This window comes from Punctularia strigosozonata (genome assembly GCF_000264995.1).
Source record: "Punctularia strigosozonata HHB-11173 SS5 unplaced genomic scaffold PUNSTscaffold_4, whole genome shotgun sequence".
Classification (NCBI taxonomy): domain Eukaryota; kingdom Fungi; phylum Basidiomycota; class Agaricomycetes; order Corticiales; family Punctulariaceae; genus Punctularia; species Punctularia strigosozonata.
This window is the reverse complement of record NW_006767436.1, coordinates 1,430,789-1,448,543: the sequence shown is the minus strand read 5'-3', so window position 1 is coordinate 1,448,543 and position 17,755 is coordinate 1,430,789. Positions and strand designations below refer to the sequence as shown.

At 57.2% G+C, this 17,755-nt stretch overlaps 7 protein-coding genes across 7 annotated transcripts in view; 1 reads left to right on the top strand and 6 right to left on the bottom strand.

Annotated features, from left to right (window-relative positions):
- Positions 1-57: 57 nt before the first annotated feature.
- Positions 58-1,805, bottom strand: PUNSTDRAFT_84946 (Aminomethyltransferase folate-binding domain-containing protein; the record flags this gene model as incomplete). Its single annotated transcript, XM_007382137.1, has 6 exons — positions 58-100; positions 155-767; positions 818-932; positions 995-1,138; positions 1,191-1,566; positions 1,623-1,805. 5 exons carry the CDS (start codon positions 1,800-1,802, stop codon positions 470-472), a joined length of 1,113 nt encoding a protein of 370 aa, XP_007382199.1. The 3' UTR covers positions 58-100; positions 155-469.
- Positions 1,806-1,968: 163 nt separating this feature from the next.
- Positions 1,969-5,992, bottom strand: PUNSTDRAFT_119596 (uncharacterized protein; the record flags this gene model as incomplete). Its single annotated transcript, XM_007382136.1, has 9 exons — positions 1,969-2,111; positions 2,168-2,339; positions 2,398-3,420; positions 3,471-4,548; positions 4,609-4,768; positions 4,829-5,070; positions 5,126-5,645; positions 5,702-5,812; positions 5,874-5,992. The coding sequence occupies 7 exons, from the start codon at positions 5,990-5,992 to the stop codon at positions 2,618-2,620; spliced, it is 3,033 nt and encodes a 1,010-aa protein (XP_007382198.1). The 3' UTR covers positions 1,969-2,111; positions 2,168-2,339; positions 2,398-2,617.
- Positions 5,993-7,535: 1,543 nt separating this feature from the next.
- Positions 7,536-8,379, bottom strand: PUNSTDRAFT_64340 (RNA-binding domain-containing protein; the record flags this gene model as incomplete). The annotated part of the gene is made up of 3 exons (XM_007382135.1): positions 7,536-7,788; positions 7,853-7,959; positions 8,155-8,379. 3 exons carry the CDS (start codon positions 8,377-8,379, stop codon positions 7,536-7,538), a joined length of 585 nt encoding a protein of 194 aa, XP_007382197.1.
- A 584-nt stretch (positions 8,380-8,963) lies between these two features.
- On the bottom strand, positions 8,964-9,811 carry PUNSTDRAFT_84940 (uncharacterized protein). The gene is made up of 2 exons (XM_007382134.1): positions 9,211-9,811; positions 8,964-9,159 (listed from the first exon to the last, which is right to left on the bottom strand). The coding sequence occupies exon 1, from the start codon at positions 9,761-9,763 to the stop codon at positions 9,221-9,223; it is 543 nt and encodes a 180-aa protein (XP_007382196.1). The 5' UTR covers positions 9,764-9,811; the 3' UTR covers positions 8,964-9,159; positions 9,211-9,220.
- Positions 9,812-9,850: 39 nt separating this feature from the next.
- Positions 9,851-11,801, top strand: PUNSTDRAFT_100393 (uncharacterized protein). Its single transcript, XM_007382133.1, has 8 exons — positions 9,851-10,108; positions 10,178-10,269; positions 10,319-10,406; positions 10,457-10,528; positions 10,582-10,672; positions 10,734-10,864; positions 10,919-10,974; positions 11,026-11,801. Exons 1-8 carry the CDS (start codon positions 9,923-9,925, stop codon positions 11,720-11,722), a joined length of 1,413 nt encoding a protein of 470 aa, XP_007382195.1. The 5' UTR covers positions 9,851-9,922; the 3' UTR covers positions 11,723-11,801.
- Positions 11,802-11,832: 31 nt separating this feature from the next.
- On the bottom strand, positions 11,833-15,444 carry PUNSTDRAFT_51287 (uncharacterized protein). The gene is made up of 14 exons (XM_007382132.1): positions 14,532-15,444; positions 14,386-14,479; positions 14,149-14,326; positions 13,996-14,097; positions 13,821-13,941; positions 13,304-13,761; positions 13,209-13,247; positions 13,007-13,153; positions 12,760-12,957; positions 12,645-12,705; positions 12,417-12,595; positions 12,244-12,354; positions 12,108-12,192; positions 11,833-12,049 (listed from the first exon to the last, which is right to left on the bottom strand). Exons 1-14 carry the CDS (start codon positions 14,656-14,658, stop codon positions 11,883-11,885), a joined length of 2,067 nt encoding a protein of 688 aa, XP_007382194.1. The 5' UTR covers positions 14,659-15,444; the 3' UTR covers positions 11,833-11,882.
- A 706-nt stretch (positions 15,445-16,150) lies between these two features.
- Positions 16,151-17,755, bottom strand: part of PUNSTDRAFT_119591 (Ribokinase-like protein) — a gene marked incomplete at its 5' end in the record, with an annotated part of 2,383 nt that continues 778 nt past the window's right edge. Inside the window, 8 exons of the mRNA XM_007382131.1 lie at positions 16,151-16,532; positions 16,584-16,649; positions 16,703-16,750; positions 16,807-16,902; positions 16,960-17,075; positions 17,150-17,209; positions 17,265-17,444; positions 17,512-17,720. Of these exons, the coding sequence (XP_007382193.1) occupies positions 16,345-16,532; positions 16,584-16,649; positions 16,703-16,750; positions 16,807-16,902; positions 16,960-17,075; positions 17,150-17,209; positions 17,265-17,444; positions 17,512-17,720 (963 nt within the window). The 3' untranslated portion in view covers positions 16,151-16,344. The remainder of the gene's footprint in view (positions 16,533-16,583; positions 16,650-16,702; positions 16,751-16,806; positions 16,903-16,959; positions 17,076-17,149; positions 17,210-17,264; positions 17,445-17,511; positions 17,721-17,755) is intronic.

Here is a 17,755-nt window from a genome sequence, read left to right as displayed (position 1 = left end):
AAAGATTAGCTCTGCGGATCTTGAGCCCCGATGAACAACTCGACTGGGGAGCAATCGCTGTCGAAGATGTGCAGCATCGTACCAGGTACCTGTCCGTTCGGTATGTACTTTGAGTTTATCGGCTCGGGATGCCGGACTGAACATATACTGCCAGTTGGGCTGTGAAGGAGGCCGCGTATAAAGCCTTGCATCCTTATATTATACCTACATGGAAAGAGCTTACATACCGAACCAAGCTTCACGGGAAACATGCGAAGCCTACACTGGAATATGCAGCTGCAGGTCACGAGCCGTCTATCCTCAGCAAACTCCATGTATCGGTTAGTCACGATGGTGACTTCGTGATTGCCCAGGTATTGGCAGAACGAATGGTTTGGTCATAACACGATCATAGCATAGTTACGTGCCTCCGTTGGAAGCCTGAACGCTGTAAAACTGGCCATCCGTTCACAAAACTATTCAGCTGGAATCACGCTTCGGTTGTATCTGCAGACTTTGTGGGCCACCAAGACGGCCACCAAGGCCATATGCGCCAACTCCGTGCGCCCTCCTCCGTCCCCGCCTCCGCTGTGAACCTCAGCAAACCCCGTTGTACACCTTCCACATGTTCAAGACGTAAGAGGGCTAGCCCTACGCCGTGTGAAGAAGTCAGCAATTTTCCCGTTCCTCGCGGCCTTGGAGTAGGTTTGCTGGGATTTGACGTTTGCGCGATTGCGGATTTGATGTCTAAGTTGGCAGGAATTGAGCTGGCTAGAGCGGACGTCTCGCTGTAATCATATGATGAGTCTGAAGGGAACACGATTCGAGGCTGACGCACGTTTCGCTTCGCAAATCCTGGATACAGACCGGCAATACTCGCTTCCTTACCATGCCCGTATGGTAAGTGCGCACTGTGAGCTCCTGACCAACGTAGCAACCCTTCCTGAAATCCACTGTGGACAAGATCGACGTCAGTCTTGGGGTACTACACATTGGCAGGGATTCTAAGATTCACATCCGCCCATTACGTCGAGGTTTGAGTCCATGGGTAAGGCGTGCATCGGAGGAATGTCTACGACGCCTTCAGGCACACCGTGCAATACGCGATGAAGTGTATAATCGGCGGACGTAACAATGTCATGGGACGATCTCTCCTTCGCTAGCACAGTCGTGCTTTAGCCCTTATTTCTGTGAGGGTGGAAAATACTCACGGAGTTCTCCTTTCGTCACCAGCTGTCTCCGTCCCATACCAGGAGCTCTGGCATCATTCAACGCCAGGTCTTCGTGACCCCATGGCCATTCTTCTGAGGCATCCCAGACAGGTTCTACAGCGCCACTGGGGGCCCAACTCCATTTCTTCTTGGGCTCCGGAGCATGCGAGTCTGACTGCTCGGAACCCCATGCTGACCAAACGTCGTACTCCTCCGTTACGTCTCGTATCTTGACTTTCGACCGCAACACATATCTCTTCAGCATGGGCAACAAGGGTGGCGCTTCCGACTCTCGCGCGTCGTATTCGATGAGATAACTCGGCTTTCCGGTTGGGTCGGTCCTGGTGTATATGAACACATCGTACATCACCCTTCCCTGAGCGGTACAAATATTACACTGGGTATCCGAGACGCCAGACCGATGTGACATGCCTGAGCATGCAGGAATGCTGAGAACCTCGGCCTGGGAGGGACCGAGACGGAGCTTGCTAGTTGACCATTGAGAAATTCCGATGCTTGCGAGCCCGTTAACGACAGTATAGCTCGATGGGGTACTGGCGCGATGGAAGGTGTTGATCGGACAAGAGCTCGGACTGCTGGAGGCACGGGCATTTCGAGGTTCAATGCAGTTGCGTTAAGGTCGTCGTTGCGGACGGTTTACAAAGCCTTCCGAGAACCCGACGGAGGTGCGTCAGTCATCGGTCCGCTGCAGTGGCAGTGCCCCCACCTTCCGCCGTGTTCCTCGACATGTCCAACAATTGTGCTCCCTTGGTGGCGGCATTCAAAGACTGTATAATACACTCCGACTGCGTCATGAAGCAAGGGAATCTCCCTTCAGACTGTCTACGCAATCATATGAGCGAGATGCCCCAAGAATGTCAGGACCTTAGGAAAGCAACTTTCGAATGTAAACGGGGTCTAGTACGTTTGTCTCAATACCCCATACATGTTTCCCCTTTCTCACTTATGATCATCAGCTTGATATGAGGAAACGATTCAGAGGCAACACTGCGGGCGCTCACCTAGGCTCCATCAAGCAGCTCACACCGGAGCCCAAGGGTCCGTAGATGTGCGTGGCCACGCCGGGTCGTATTTTTGTCTGCTAGTTACGACACCACGTTCCGGCTATGAGGCCCGTTGTAATGTATGGTGGGTTTGACAAGTCCCTTGTAGGCGTATCATTGTGTTGACTTGGACTGATACATAGGATGTAATGTAATGCCTGGAGTGTTCACATCCCTGCGAGTCTTTATCCATACCAGAGGAACGGGAGTCTCTCCTGAGCAGTCATCATGGTGGAATCGTGATTAAAGCATCAACATTTACATTACTTTACAGTAATCTACTAAGTAATGGATACAGCACAAGTACATGGTTGGTATAATCGTTTCTGTGCCCCGCAAGCAAGCCAAGGTTGAATGTGGCTTCTAGGTCGAGGGCCCGCCGGCGGCAGCGTGGTTCTGTATATCAGTATCGTTCGTGAAGTCGCCGATGTTGAAGGCGAGATCGGGATCATAAGCGTAACCGTCGATGATAGGCCAGGAATTCCGTTGGCTGACTCCGGCATCGTTGAACGCGTCGCTGTTGCTAAAGTCGAGACTGCGGATGAAGTCAAGGCCGCGGAAAGGCAAACCCGGCGTCGAGAACGAGGCATACGGAGGCGTGATGGGAAAATCAACCCCGATGCCATCCGAAAGATTATAGGACGCTGATGTGTCGAAGGTAGGTATGGTGGTATCTGCAGGGGCCATGGTATCCCGGGAAGGCGCGAACGCAGCATGATCGACACTGTACAGTCCTGATGCGCCGCCGGTTATGGTCTGACCCTGTCCTGTCCATCGTTCTGGTGTGGAGCCCGTGGTCGCCGTGGCGTTGGCAAGGCTGGGTGAACGAGAGTTAGGCTGAGAGGGGGACACGGCGAACGTGCTGTAATCGAACCGCGGAGGCGACGGAATGTGCATGGGAGATAGACCGAAGTTGGGAGGCGTCCCGGTCAGATTGGACGCGACGGTTTGCGCTGCAGGAAGGGGAGGTATGGACTCCATGACAGGCATCGTCGGCGACGGAAGACCGCGCATTGAGTTCGGCGAGCTGTGCGGACTCAATCCTGTCGGTTGATAATGCATGTTGCTGTATGACTGCGAGAAGGAGGTCGTTGTAGGCGAACTAGGCCCAACAGCGTCGTCCTCGTGTCCTCTTCTGCGTGAGCTCGACCTAGCGCGTTCAGCACCTGAGCTCAAATTAGCATAGACGGAGGAAAAGGAACCACAAAATACGCACTGTCTACCCTGTACGGACTGGTTGCATGGTGTCGTCGCGACATATATGGATCCGTCGACCTATCTCTATCGCGGCGCGGACGATTACGAACGACGCCACGTGCATGGGCGGCTTGGGCATTTGCAGCGATAGTGATCGACGGCCGTCGGTCTCTCACAGGGCCAAGAGGTGGGGACGCGGGCAAGGGTACAGCCGCAGCCGCAGCCAAGGTATTAGGCGGCTGACCGGGAACAGTGGAGTTGCGGGCCCGGATCGCCTCCGTCGCTGTCTGTGTGAGGTCTTGAAGAAGCTCCCTGCATTTCCGAGCGCCTGGCCAGTATCCCTCCCAAGACTGAAGGGCGCCGAGGCAGCTCCGGGCCTCCTCCATCGCCACATTTGCCCCGGCGGTGCCATGAGTGTGCATAGCATATAGGAGGATTATGACAGCGGAGCTGAAGAGGTGCTGGATGAAGAAGGCGAGATGGTGTGACAAGGGCACGACGTTCCTGATCGATGGGGCTAGACGTATGCAGGCTCGAGCTGAGGATACGGCCTTCGCCACAGAGCGAGGATTCGTGGGCTGCTCGCGCCTGACCGGGAGGAAGTTTCGATGAAGGGTCGTAAGGATGGAGTAGTAGTGGCTGCAGAGCACTGCACCCATAGAGACGTCGCGTTCGTTGATCGGATTCGACTTGAAAACGGGAGGGAGCTCGTCACACCATCGCGTCAACTCTTTATCGAGCGCGTCCACGGTTCGCTGAAGCTCCTGGCGTTGATCCGGCTCCAGATTGTCGCGGCATTTGTCGATGCCATAAACCTGACGAAGGACGCGACCGGCGATCTTGTATAAGGTGGTAAGAGCGACGAAGCCGGCCATCAAGGACGGGCGATCCTTGGAGATTAGTGCGCCGGCGAAGTATTCCGGCAACTGCTCGTCATCAATGTCGACAGGCAGTTCGACGTCCAAATCACCGTCGTCTACTCCGAGCGGCCGGCCGAGAGCAACTGCAAGCATCCTATCGAGCGTGTAAACACCCCACCATATCTTGCGACGGGTCTCCTTCTCTATCGGCGAGCAGAGCAGTCTGCGCGGCGACCGCTGTGAAGGGAAGAAGTAAGGATCTCGAAGATTTCTTGTGATAGAGGATGCAACGCGCACATGCAGTCCTAGATCCTGGGCCGTTCTTACGGCTTGGCCTATGAGAAGCCATGCTTGCGGGAGGCAGTTGACCGAGCAGAGGAACGAGGACATCAGGATGAAGCACTGCACGTGAGTAACTTGAATGGTAGCATGGCTGATATAGTGTAATATCTGAGCCCTGGAGGGGCCCGGAGTTCATCAACATCACAAAGTAGAGTGACATCACGATATGAAGTACCTTTCATAGTATACCATGCCCATGCCGCCGTCTTCCTGATCACCACTGGTGGATAAGCGTGGATCGTCTACCAGTCGGGCAGCACATGCGAAGACAGCAAAGACAAGCGAAATAAACGCTGTTTCGGATTGGTGCAGGGCAATATTCCGGGTATTCTCCATTAAGTAGGTGTACTTCGATATGAAGGACGGTTTATCGATGACCGGTAGAAGGTAATGTAGGCGAGAGAAATAGGCATCGACCTGGAACGTTTAGATCAGCAACACGATATGCTGATTCGCATCACGGGAAACTCGCCAGCTTATCAGCGAGGTCGCGCTCGGGGTATTCGACCTCCTCCGGTCCCGGTAAAGCGCGCACTTTACCGAACAAGACGGAAGCAGGAAAGTAGAGTTTGTTGGCACTTGGCCCGGGCGCACGAGGATCGTCGTCCATGGGAGACACCCGAGTGAGAGGGGACGATGTTTGTGCCTTGAACCACTGGATGAGCGACATCGTAGAAGACCCGCCGATCCAGCGCATGTGGCCGTGTTCGTCGAGCGTCAGCTGTCCGAAGGACTCGGAGACGTCGATCGAGTCATCCTCCGTCTTCACGGTGGGCTCAGACAAGGCCGGCGAAGTTTCGAGCCCTCCATTCATATCCTCGTCGGTCCCGGCAGATCGATCTTCTGGGAGAGAGGGCAGCGAGGAGCCGGACGTCGGGTCGGTGGGCAAACCGAGGCTGGCCGGTGAATGGCCCATTTGCTCGAGCACAGGGGTTATCTGGTTGAACAGCGACTCCATGTGCATGAGCCTTGCCTCGAGCTCCTGGACGTAGCTAGAGAGGGAGACGATATCGGCGCTCAGCTCGAGCGGATGAAACAGGAGTCTCACTGTCTGCTGAGGGCGGCCCTGTCCTTGGTCTGGAGCCATGTGCACTGGGAGTTGGAAGAGGAGCACTGGGCGCAGACGGGCTCGACGCCATCGCATTTGATCTTCTTGCGTCTGCGGTGGGGAGATGAGCGAGATCGGGGGAAGTGGCGAGGGCAAGATACTGAGTGCTTGCCTGCAACCCTCGCAGGCGCGCCAGACCCTTCTGCGCTGGAGCTGGACGGGTTTCTGGCCGATGTCGGGTTGGTGCTGTGCGGGGTCGTCGCGTTTCTTCTTGGCGGCGGTGTGTGTCATGGGAGGATATTAGTAGTATGGACGTCGATAGGCAAGCATGGGGCTATAAGAGCACAGCTGGCCCGAGTGAACCCACGGCAGTCCCCGCGCGTACCGGCAATCGTTCGGTGACCGAACTCATCTCCCTTGCGTGCGTCCCCTGGTCTCTGCCAGCACCGGCATGCGCGGTCGTGTGTCCCCGCCGTCGAATTCCGCCGTGCAAGCCTTGCCAGGACCGGCCAAGTGCGCGGATGCCGAAATTTCAGAGATGACTGCCGCCGTTCCCTTCCAGAAGCACCCCAGCCAGCGATTTCATACGATGCCCTCCGTTCGAATCCATCTGCGCCGAAATACACCGGCGATCCCCGTCCAAACGCGCCCCTTGCTCCCGTTCCTGCACTCCCCCTCTTCCATCGCTTGCTCGACCGTCCACGCTCAATCGTCTCACACCCGTCCTTCCCGCTCCTCCCCAGCCGCGTTCCTGCTGATCACGAGTCCAATCCTGTCCTCAGAAGAACGCGTACTTATTTCACCGTATCTCCGGGATCTCGTGCCAAGTCCCCTCATGGCCCTCCGTAGCACAACACGAGCGTCCTGATGCCGTTACTCGCGCTGTTACCCTAAACCACACGGAACGCATGGCGCGTTGTTTTCTCCATCAGCGGCCTAAGCACTCCTCGAGGTGGCCCTCGGTGGGCCAAGGGCACCGGCTCAGCCTGTTCACCCTGCGAAACGCTGGCACACATGACACCCAACCCTGCAACAGCGGGCGCTCCCATCCACGATGGTAGCGAGATCGCTCGCCTCGTGACGACGATACCGGTTTGCGGAAGGACTCCCTTGACTCAAGGTTCGGCACAGCTCGTAGGTGCGATCCGCTCCCTCTCAGTCAATCCCGCCCATACTCGGTTTGTGCGCATTTCTCTCGGTGCGGCCTCAAATAGGATTCAAGGGCAGGTCCCTGAATCTTCCATCGGGCCCATAATTACCGGCTGATTGCTTCCTCGGCCCGATTGCTAACCATAGAATGACTGTCGTAGACGCCGCTCTTCCCGGACGATCGCGCCATCGTTTGAGATGCATGGCTGCTCGGATTTGTAAATCGTATTCAACGACCGATACGTGAATGAATTGGATTCATAGTCGATCGAGTCCATGCCCTCGATCTCCTACCGTTCATGTTTCGTCGAGAATGGACGGCATTGACCCAAGATAGATATGATGCATTTTTCGACGATATTAACGACAAAGTGGACATCGACTCTGGCACGAAGCCGACGGCGTCACATCGAACATCATGCATATAGGAGTTCATAGCGACGGGACACATTGGCAACAAAAGAGCATAATGTATTGCAACGCACAACAGCGTCCGACATTTTGTGCAACATCATGAAATCAGTTGCGATCATCTGCGTAGAAGGATAACCATTGATCAGTCTCTTGTTGTATGAATGTAACGAAAGACACGCCTCACTCCAAGGAATATACAACAGCAGGCGACGGAACACCATCGATAGCTGACAATTAGGCTCCCCGTCCCCGTCCCCTGCCCGTGTCGCGATCAGCTTAAGAACCACCAAAGATCGAGCATCGCCACATACCGTCCACGGCCCCGGCCATACGGGGTATACCCTTGGTATCCGCCGCGGAAGCCTCCTCGATATCCACCACGGCCGCGACCGCGGCCTCGGTTGTAACCAGGGATGTTCGTACGCTTGGCGGTCACCTTCAACAACCGCCCACGGAACAAGGAGTTGTCAAGCGCCACCGCAGCGTCCACATGTTCTGGCTCTGAGAATTCGACATATGCATAGCTTGACGAAAAAAAAAACACATTGGTCAGCCAGCAGGCCGCATGCACGACAGCGAGGGGCGCACCCTTTAGGATGGCCAGTGAATTTGTCGCAAAGAATGGTCACCCGGTTGATGACGCCGCATGCTTGGAAGTGTGCTTGTATTTCTTCCGGCGTGGCGCCGTAGTCAACCTGAAACGATGATCAGCATGGTGCCCGGACCGCATGCATACATAGCAAATGGCCAGCTTCCACGAGGGGTAAATCACTGTCCATATGCGCCACTGCATGATACAACGCAGAACCACGATATTCTATCGCGTATTCCCGCGTTTTCCACCGACTTTCGTGCCATCGTCTCCAATAACGTGCAGTGAACGTACTCACGTTGCCAACGTATACGCTTCTGCTGTCCGCTGCCGTTGGGTCATCCACGTCCATCGGGCCGCTTTGGGACTGCTCCTTCTCCGCCTGCTCCTGCAGCTCACGCAGCTTCGCGGCCTCTTCCTCCATCTCCTTCACGCGCTGCTTCATCATTTGAATCTCCTGTGGGTTTTCACGTTTCCGAGAGCCGCGTTTCGCGTTCGCAATGGGGTTGGTAGGAGCAGGCATAATACAGCAGCAGGGGCGAGTCGCGGGTTAAGAACGAGGGGGGGACGGTGCGTGGTGCAAAGAGTTGAGGGCATGCATATGAGAGCGCATGGGGTGGTTTTGACGCCCGTAGGTGAGGCCACAATACGGACGAAGCAAGGCCGTGACGTCGGTCAGTAAGGCAGCCACACGACGGAAAGCCACATATGAAGCGCGACGTGTGTATGTACAGATATAAAATAAGGCGGGTAACTCAGTGAGATGGTGGCCAACTGGACCAGCGGGAAACGGCACTCACCTTGGTCTCTTCTTCCTCGGCATCGTCAATGGGAGGGTCAGGCGTCGTGCCGTTCGCGGGCGCTTCGGTAGAGGCTTCGGCCATGCTGGTTCGCAGCGCTCAAGGGTCGAAGAAAGTTGTAAGGACTGTATCGCCAAAAAGGAGCGCGACGAGATCAAGAGCCGAGGGTTACGTTCTGAGCGAATATACGCTGTGAAGTCTGAAGAAGAGGCCCGACCGTGGCAGCGCCACAGTGCTGTATACGGACTTGCTCCTAGTTTTTGAAGTCTGCGTTTATGGCTATTTCCTCCCGCACATATGCAAGTGAGGGATGTGTACAAATATTCATTCTCATTATAAAGTTGTACTACATGTGCGGATAACGGCTTCGGATCTTCGTCCCCTCACATATCCTTCGAACTGCGCTCGACCATATCGAGTTCGCGGACCGTAAGTAAAATCACCACCAGTTGTCAATAGTGCTGGCCCTGATTCTCTGCCACTACGGACGTGTCCAGCGGTCCCTGGACGGATGTCAACGTAGCGTTCGTGACCAGCATAGCATAAATTCATACCTGCGGACACTCATTGTCTGACACCCTGCGAGATAGAGGACATCTTCTCCGGCGAATCCCTAAGGTAGAATAACTTCGCCCTCCGCATCCTCCGGCCCTCCTTGCCACCTCCGCCCCCCGCACGCTGCACCACCTTGATGTCCTTCAAGTGCGGTGAATTCACGTAGAACTGCATCTCTACCCCCACCCGTTGCACCACGTTCCGCAACACGAACGACGTGTCGGGCCCTCGCCGTCGAACGGAGATGAGGACTCCGGAGAACGATGTGGGCGCGTGCTCTTGTGTGACAGTAAGCACGGAACCGGGGAGTAAACGCTCGGGACTGCGTCGCGAGAAGTATTTGTGCATGAGTGATTGTTTTTCAGGTATCGGTAGGTTGTTGAGGACGTATTGCTGGAGGCCTTTGCCCTGCAGCAACTTCGCCGGCGGGTTTTCCGGCTCTGGCACAAGGGGTCGGGGGAAGACGGCTTCCTTGGAGAATGGGTATGTAGCCGTCGACATCAGCCTGGCGAAGGCCGTACGCTTGACGCAGTTTGCGAGTGCCAGCGCCATGGCTGGAGGCGAGAATATTCAATGGGACGCGTCGGACGAAGCAGCAGGAGGTGAAGCGGCTGGTCGGACGTTGCCGACGCTCTAACCATCATCACCTCCTGACTGGACCCTGCCGCGGTGCACAGGCGTTCACCAGTTCGCGCTGTACATATCGTCGCCATGCCCAAGACCCGCTCATTACGCTCACTCGTTATTGGCAACACCGGCCGCAGCGTCGACCCTGGTCCGCCCTCCCCAACGTTGTCCGAGGCAACCAATGTTTCGGCCCTCAACTTCGGTTCTGACGGCCCCTCGAAGATTATCACCAGGAACAACCTCAAAGCGAGCTTGCAGGCGTACGAGAACGTCCGTGCAAAAGTTTCTCTCATGTGAAGTGCCGCAGGTGTCGCTCACCCGTGTTCTCCCCGCCTATAGCTTATCAACACATGCGCGAATTACCGCGCGGTGTTAATGACGCTTTCGAAGGCTACGGCCGCCTTCGCGGACGCGATGCAAACTTGCTCTACGTGCGTGCTCCCCAATTCTCAAACATCTGCCCGTCTTAACAGCCTATAGGCTCAAAGGGCCATCTTATGAGGCCGGCACCAGGCTGCAAGCTGCGTCAGGGTTGCATCACCTGATGGGGAATCATTGGCATGTGTTGGTACGCAATGCACCACTGATATACGCTTGCGAAATTCACTCTTTCGTCAGGCCGAGACGTTAGACAAGAGCTTCGAGAAGCCGTTACGAACACATCTCACTGAATACCGCACGGCAGTGACGGTATGTTTACCATACGTCGACGATTTATCAACTTCACCGATTCCCCGTTATAGGAACGTTCCACGTCGTATGAGAGGGCACTGCGCGAAAAGAGCAGGATCATCCGTGAAACGGAGATGAGTCAGATGAAGAAGAAGGGTCGCAGTGTGTTGTTGCTGCATGCCATAGTCCGCAGGGACACGAACTGACCGTTATCTATGCGTAGATCTACAGAGTTTCAGAGAGGCTCTAGCAGTCCTTCAGCGTCAGGTTGATGATCTGGACGAGTTGAAGGTCAACCACTATCAAGAAATTGTTGAACACGAGGAAGAGGTATGGGACTTTGTCCAGGGAAAGGTAACCATAGCTCGCAGTATCTATTTCCGAGCATTCCTTACGCCTGACTCCCAGGTAACGCATGCTGTCAGGACGACGATGGATGTGTTCGACCGTTTCACGGCAAAGTCGTGCGTATTCACTATTTCCCTTTTTTATCGTGTGCTTATCCTCGATCATAGCTCTGATCCCGTCATCGAACACATGCTGCAAGCCGTTCCTGACCCATTTGATTCTTACGGCCCACCTCCCGGAGAAGACCAGATATTCAGCATCCTCCCGCCGCTTTCCATCATTGGCAATCCTACTCCGACTCCCTCCGCCTCTGTCTCACAACTCACCACGCCCGTGATGGAGCACGCCACGCCATTGACGACTCCAGGTTGGGCGACCGTCGAGCCGTGGGCGGACGTGCGTTCGAACTCACCATCATCACCGCCGTCTACTTCCAATCCTGTGTCGCCGCAATCGGCGTCTCCTAGGTCAATCTCCCCACGCCCCAGGTCTCCGCCAGCTGGTGTGCCCCGGCGCAACCCTGGCCACCAACAACGCAAGTCGGGAGACACGAAAATGCGCAACGTACTGTCCGTCATCGACGAGAGTTCTGGTTCGAGGGCACGCGAGGATCGTGCATCGGATACAGGAAGCGACATCACCGTCAATGGCGATTCACAGAGATCTACTTGGACGCCGTTTGGGCTCGGCTTGGAGACTGCGGCGGGATCAGAAGGAGACCCCGACCAAGCGCCGCACAGCTCCATGTTTCCGTCCCTCGTGAACACGGCGAGCCCATACCTGCCATCACCGAATGGGGACGGCGCTCAGGAACAGAACACCGGCCACGAACGGGAGCGCAGCGTGACCCCCGTTTCCTCGTAACAGTCCATATTTAACTGACCTGTCTTACATGTACCGCCTTGATCTTCCGCTTCGATTTCCATGTACATACCGATTTCACGCACACGGACGCTTCATTTACAGCATGCAGTGTGATTAGTGCTGGTATTGCGACATGTAGCATATCAAATTATGTGGTGGGTTACGCGAGGTTTCGGCAAGGCGCGAGACCGTAGGTTGCCAGGACATCCGATGTGGTCGGAGAAGGGCTCTTGAACAGCGGGTCCGTGGATGCGCCCGTTTTGGGGAAGGCAATGACATCCCGAATGGTGTTTGTATTGCACAAGATGGACATCAGTCGATCAAAGCCTGGTAGCATGTGCTCCGTCAGCCCGCGCAGATTAATGCAAGTGAGACAGTTGCGCACCTAGTGCAATGCCGCCGTGCGGTGGCGCACCACACCGGAGTGCATGCAGCAGGTGGCCGAATGTGGATTTCTCCGCTTCCGTAAGCTGTGGTCATCGTTAACGAAGTATGACGTCTACACGCTGGCATGGACCGACCTGCAGAATCTGCGAGAAGATGTATTCCTGCATCTCTGGGTCATGCACTCGCACCGAGCCACCTCCAATCTCAACTCCATTCAACACCAAGTCGTAATGCTGTCCTCTGACCTGCAGCAAGAGACGTCATCAATGCGTGTTTTCCAGCGATGCTGCGACTCGCGATACTATACCTGTGCGATGCGGCCAGCATACATGGCATCTATATCCTCCATCATGGGTGCAGTGAACGGATGGTGCGAGCTGCTCCACCGGCCGTGCGCGAGGAAATCCTTGTCCTCATCCGCGTGGGTGAACAACGGAAATTCGGTCACCCATAGGAAGTGCGGTGCGGGTGGGGGGCAATAATCACCTATCATATTTGTCATGTCGTGCAAGCAAGCGAATGCATGCAAACCCACCTAGCTCCTGTGCTTTCTCAGCCAAAGCGACGCGCACTCTCCCCAAGGAAGTCCATCCTCCCTGTCACAACCCTGTTCAGTCGCACGTCGTGTAAACTGCGTTTGATACTCGCACCTCCGGCACTGCTTTCCGGCGAGCCAGCCAGACGATATCTCCTGCCTGGACTCGAAGGAGGCTCGAGACGGCGTTAGTTACCTCCGAGGGACCCCTTTCATGTTCTGCTGCGAGCTTCTCCGCGGGGAAACTGCCTCGGATGGTCGCACTATCCGATAACCATGACCCGTCGTCCTCTTTGGCGACGATTAATCGTTCCTGCAATCGATCAGCGGTGCACCCCTCGGCAATCAAACGTGACGCTTACAGCACCGGCGAAGGACGCATCCAATACAGAGGCGGCCTTGACGAACGCGCCATCCCCGGATCGGACGACGAGGCATTCAATCGCATCGCCGGACGCTTCCAGCACTCTACGAGCGTCCTCGGAGAAGCAAGACGTGATATCCGACAGCTGGGTTGGTTGGGAGTCAGCTGGTCGGTGTCGCGGTGCGTGCGCTCGAACATACCTGCAGTCCGAAGCGGACGTCCGGCTTGTCGGAGCCGTACTGAACACCGGGATAGGTCTGATTGGGACATGCACCCGAGCCAACATGTCACGTACGGAAGTCATCGCCTGATGGTAGGTCATGACCGGGAACGGGTTCGCGGTTACGGCGACGCCGGCGACTTCTTTCCAGAGCTTCCTGATCAGCGTTTCGATCACGTCGCGGACCTCGTGCCCGCCGATTCGCCACCGCGCCGAGTCGCTCGCGCTCGTGGCGTCGGGCGAGTCGCCATGTTTGGGGCCCCACGAGACGAACGCCATTTCCAGATCGACTTGCGTGAACTCGGGCTGCCTGTCTTTCCTCCCGTCCTCGTCCCTGAAGCAGCGTGCGATCTGGAAGTACCTCTCGACCGCACCAGAACACATGAGCAGCTGCTTGGGCTGCTGGGGCGACTGCTGCAGAGCCCAGAACGTCGGCTCCGAGGAAGACGAGGAGAGACGTGTGGGCACGAGGAACTCGCGTGCGCCCTCGGGCGAAGACTTGAGCAGTATCGGCGTTTCGACTTCTATGAAGTCTGTGCTCACGTAAGATCAGCGTTTGGAAGGTGAGATATGAGTTGCCGTGTTGGCTTACCGAGGTGATGAAGGACCGAGCGAATGACATGGGCCGCTTTGCTTCGTTTACGCAAGTTCTCGGCCATAGAGGGCCGTCGCAAGTCCAGGTAGCGATACTTGGCGCGAAGGTCGTCGTTCGGCTATGACTGCACCGTCACGACGTGTGTTCGTTTTGATACGCGTGGCTGACATACCAAGTTCCAGTGTTCGTGAGGCACAAAGGGCAATTCGCGGTCTGCAGGGTTGAGGAGTATGAAGTCCTGCACGAGGACCTCGATATCGCCCAGCGGGTCGCCCTGCCGACGCGGTCATTCGTCTGCGGGCAAGAGAAGGGTCGATCGACTTGCAGGCTTTCTCTGTTTCTCGGGCCTCCGTCGCACGGAGCCCCGAATCAGCACGGGGCTCTCCACGGGCACCTGGGCGAGGTCCGGCAGGACGGGGGCATCGCCCCTGCCCGAGGCGACGAGCTGGACGGTGCCCCGAGAGTCTCTGAGATCAAAGAAGGACCAGTTCCGGTTGACCTTGCTGGGGCGCAGACACGGGGCTGAGCCGGTTGCGGTTCATACGGGACGCGGTCTGCTCACCGCTCGTGGAGCAGCCAGCCGGAGAGCACGACGTGCTCGTCGGTACCCGCCTCGGCCAGCGAGACGCAGTTGTGGGTCCTGTGGGGGAGAGGGCCTGAGGAGAGGGATGAGAAGGGACCGGGTGGGGAGGTCGGACGGGTGCTGACCGCGGTAGGGTGCGGCGGGTCGCGCGGTGGGCCACGGCGCGCTGTGTGCGGAGAGCGCTCGTCGCAGGCTGGCTGGGGCGGGTGGGAGGCGTCGTGCGCGGAGGGCGCTGGCGAGAGCTGGGAGCATGAGAGCGGGAGCAGCAGAGGCTGTGGCTGCTCGGGAACGGCCGTCGGGCTGGTCGACGACGAGTTTCGGTGTTTTAGTTGCTCATGCGATGGGTTATTACCACCCGGGCGCTCTGATGGCCACCCGTGTTCGGTTCTGTCTTAGAGCACCCCTGCTCATCTAACGCCCCTGCTCATCCACCGCCCCAGGGACTTATAAGCCCAGGGCCCTTCTCTTCTCGCCGCATCCGCCATGTCCTTCTCCATCCTTCCCACCGAGCTCCTCCACGCAATCTCCTCCCATGCCCCGCCCCGCGACCTCGCCACGCTCGCCAGGATCTCCTGCCAGGTCTCCGACGCCGCCATCCGCCACCTCTACCGCCACCCGGAGCTGCACCTCCCCCCCGCAAGCGTCCCAGAAGACGCCCACCGCAAGCTGCAGCTGCTCCGCACCCTCGCCGCCCGGCCGGACATCGCCCAGCTCGTCCGAAGCTTCTACATCACGCTCGGGGCCGATTCCGGCGCCGACCCCGAGCCCTACCGGCTCCTCGCCCGCGCCGTCGCCAACATGACCGAGCTCGTCTCGCTCACCCTCCGCGTCGACGCCGCCGCCAGCTGGGTGCTCGCCGACCCCCCGCGCTCGACCAGCCCGGGCAGATCCATCTTCCGCCGGCTGCGCTACATGTCCTGCCCCTTCCCGCTCGACGCGCATGTGACCGAGTTCCTCTCCCGGGCTTCTTCCCTCGTCGAGCTCGAGCTTGATTCGATTCCGTCGTCCCTGCCCGATCCATCTCTCCCTCCGCGCTTACCGGCTTCCGCCGCCCCGAACCTCGCTCACCTCGTCACCTCCGCCCGCTCCGCCCAGTCCATCGTCCCGGCCCGGCCCCTGCGCTCCGTCTTCATCCAGGTCGGCGACGTCGACGAACCCACCCTCCGTGCCCTCTCGCGCTCGTCCGCACCCGGTGGCGTCGCCGTGCTCGGCGCCACGACCAGCATGCGCACCATCCCCTTCCTCGAGGCCGTAGCGCGACACATCTCGCCCGCCCACGTGAAGATGAGCACCACGTCTGCCGAGTTCCTCGCTCCTCCCGGAGAGGTCAGTGGTCCCGCGCTTGTCACATATTCAGCACGGTCGGCTGATCGATGTCCACCATCAGATCTTCTATAACGACGTCGCCGCCGTGCTCGATACCATGCCGCAGCTCGTGGCGCTGGAGATCTCGGGCATGCACTGGGCCGCCCAAGCGAGCGGCGCTCGCGAGAAGCGGACCTGGCAATCGACGCCCTTCCTCGGCCGCTGGGCACCAGGCCAATCCCAGCCATCGGGCCTCGAGTTCCATAACACGGCCCTCTACCCAGCCACAGAAAGCGAGTCGGAATTCGACTTCTTTGATTATCTCGGTTGATCTCAGCCCGGCTTTCTCATCCTCTCTATTCAGATTTCTGACCCATCCTCGTGTCATCCGCGTCACGCTACCCCCTAATCGCCTTTCTTTCTCTCACCGAGCGCGTAATCTTATCCTCAGGTTTGTTATCGATCTATATGGTATCAAGTATCGTCCTCTCCGTTGTCTTCTAGCTGTCCATAGTCGCCCCGTCACACACATATATCTGCATAATCCTTCGTCTTCTCTGCACAGGTTGTATCTATAGTTGTATACCCGCCGACCGTAATAGCCACCCCGCAACGATGACTAGTTGCTTTGCGTCATGTCTGTGTCTGAGCCCGCGACCGTGTCCCCATCCGACTCTTTAGCAGTGATAGCCTGGCCATCGGTGAGTCCCCGTTCCACGATTCCGGAAGCAGACCCTCGTCATATGTTCCTTCCGTGGTAAGCCTGGGCAGTCCTTCTTGCTCGACCACAAACGATGCGGACACTGTCGCGTATAATGCGGCTGCCAAACGAACTTCAGTCGCGGATGCTACGAGCGAGCGATCCGAATAACCTTCGTAAATGTCGTCTGTGAGACTGAATCCAGCAGCCAAGCCTCCCAAGAAGCTGTTGCCGGCCCCTTCCAGAACTCACGTTAGCTATCATTTCACCAGCCGGAGACATGTAAGTTACCGGTGACATCCACGACTTTGTCAGCGTGTTGTCCAGTCCAGTACGCATCTGTGCGAACGATCCTCAAACGTGTATCCCATAAGTGATGGAACGTTCTTTCTTGCCTATCCAAACACCTTCTTGATTCCGAGTTTTGACATAGCAGCCTTGTTCGGCAGCGCGAATGATCACGCAACCGTCGTGTCTGCCAACCGCAAGCGCTGTTCGAAGTGGAGTGCGGTGAGCTTCTGAACGACATAGAGTTGTTCTAGCTTTACCCTTGAGACCAACCCCATATTCTAGGAACAGGGACGCGGCTTTCTCGACGAGATCCTTGCTGGGTCTTGAAGGATCTGGGAGCGAGAGCAACGTAAGAGCCTCAGAGGCATTTGGACTACAGAATGCAGTCAAAACCTAAGGTTGACAAACACGCGCTGATATACTTTGGGGATGCCCTCTCGTCCTTACCTCAAAACAGAAATCGTCGGAAGCACTTCAATTAACGGGGACAATTCTTCCGGGACGCATCTAACCCCATATGGAGTCAGAAGGGGGTGCATGTCGCACAGCGATCACCACGGACGAGTATTCCACGGGCTCGTAGATCGTGATAGGCGTCCACCCCGGTCGCTGCCAAATCTCTGACACGATCGACCCACAGCGAGAAGGCGCACAGATCAAATGCAGCATCTTCGCCCCGGCGAACCGAGTGTTGTCCAGATCGCTCGGCGTGATTTGAATCCGGGGCGTGAGGTACGAGAACCTGTGCATATTCCTGGCATTCAACTAGTGTCCCTCCGACCGAAAGCGCAAAGCACACGTCCACGGACGTTCTCTGTTCCCCGCGGTACGCGTTCAGCGACCGCGTGGTGCCCCGGTCCGGATTGTCTCTGAATAACCACATCTCGGGGCCGTACGCGTCCAGCGCGGCCTGGATCGGCTGCGGAAAGTCGTTGCCTCTGTCGATGATCATTCCGAGCTTTTGGGGCGGGAGCCAGATGCGCGCGCCGATAGCGCCGTACACGCCCCCTCCGCCGATCTGCGGGGGGGGGGGGGGGGGGGGGGGGGGGGGGA

Bases quoted from the DNA above. Each gene is read 5' to 3' on its own strand.
- PUNSTDRAFT_84940 (XM_007382134.1), bottom strand. From the start codon at position 9,763: ATGGCGCTGGCACTCGCAAACTGCGTCAAGCGTACGGCCTTCGCCAGG.
- PUNSTDRAFT_100393 (XM_007382133.1), top strand. From the start codon at position 9,923: ATGCCCAAGACCCGCTCATTACGCTCACTCGTTATTGGCAACACCGGC. The intron at 10,407-10,456 runs GTACGCAATGCA...CTCTTTCGTCAG, and splicing joins GGAATCATTGGCATGTGTTG to GCCGAGACGTTAGACAAGAG. The intron at 10,975-11,025 runs GTGCGTATTCAC...CCTCGATCATAG, and splicing joins GACCGTTTCACGGCAAAGTC to CTCTGATCCCGTCATCGAAC.
- PUNSTDRAFT_51287 (XM_007382132.1), bottom strand. From the start codon at position 14,658: ATGCTCCCAGCTCTCGCCAGCGCCCTCCGCGCACGACGCCTCCCACCC. The intron at 12,706-12,759 runs GTGCGAGTATCA...GGGTTGTGACAG, and splicing joins GCCGGAAAGCAGTGCCGGAG to GGAGGATGGACTTCCTTGGG. The intron at 12,596-12,644 runs GTGGGTTTGCAT...CAAATATGATAG, and splicing joins TGAGAAAGCACAGGAGCTAG to GTGATTATTGCCCCCCACCC.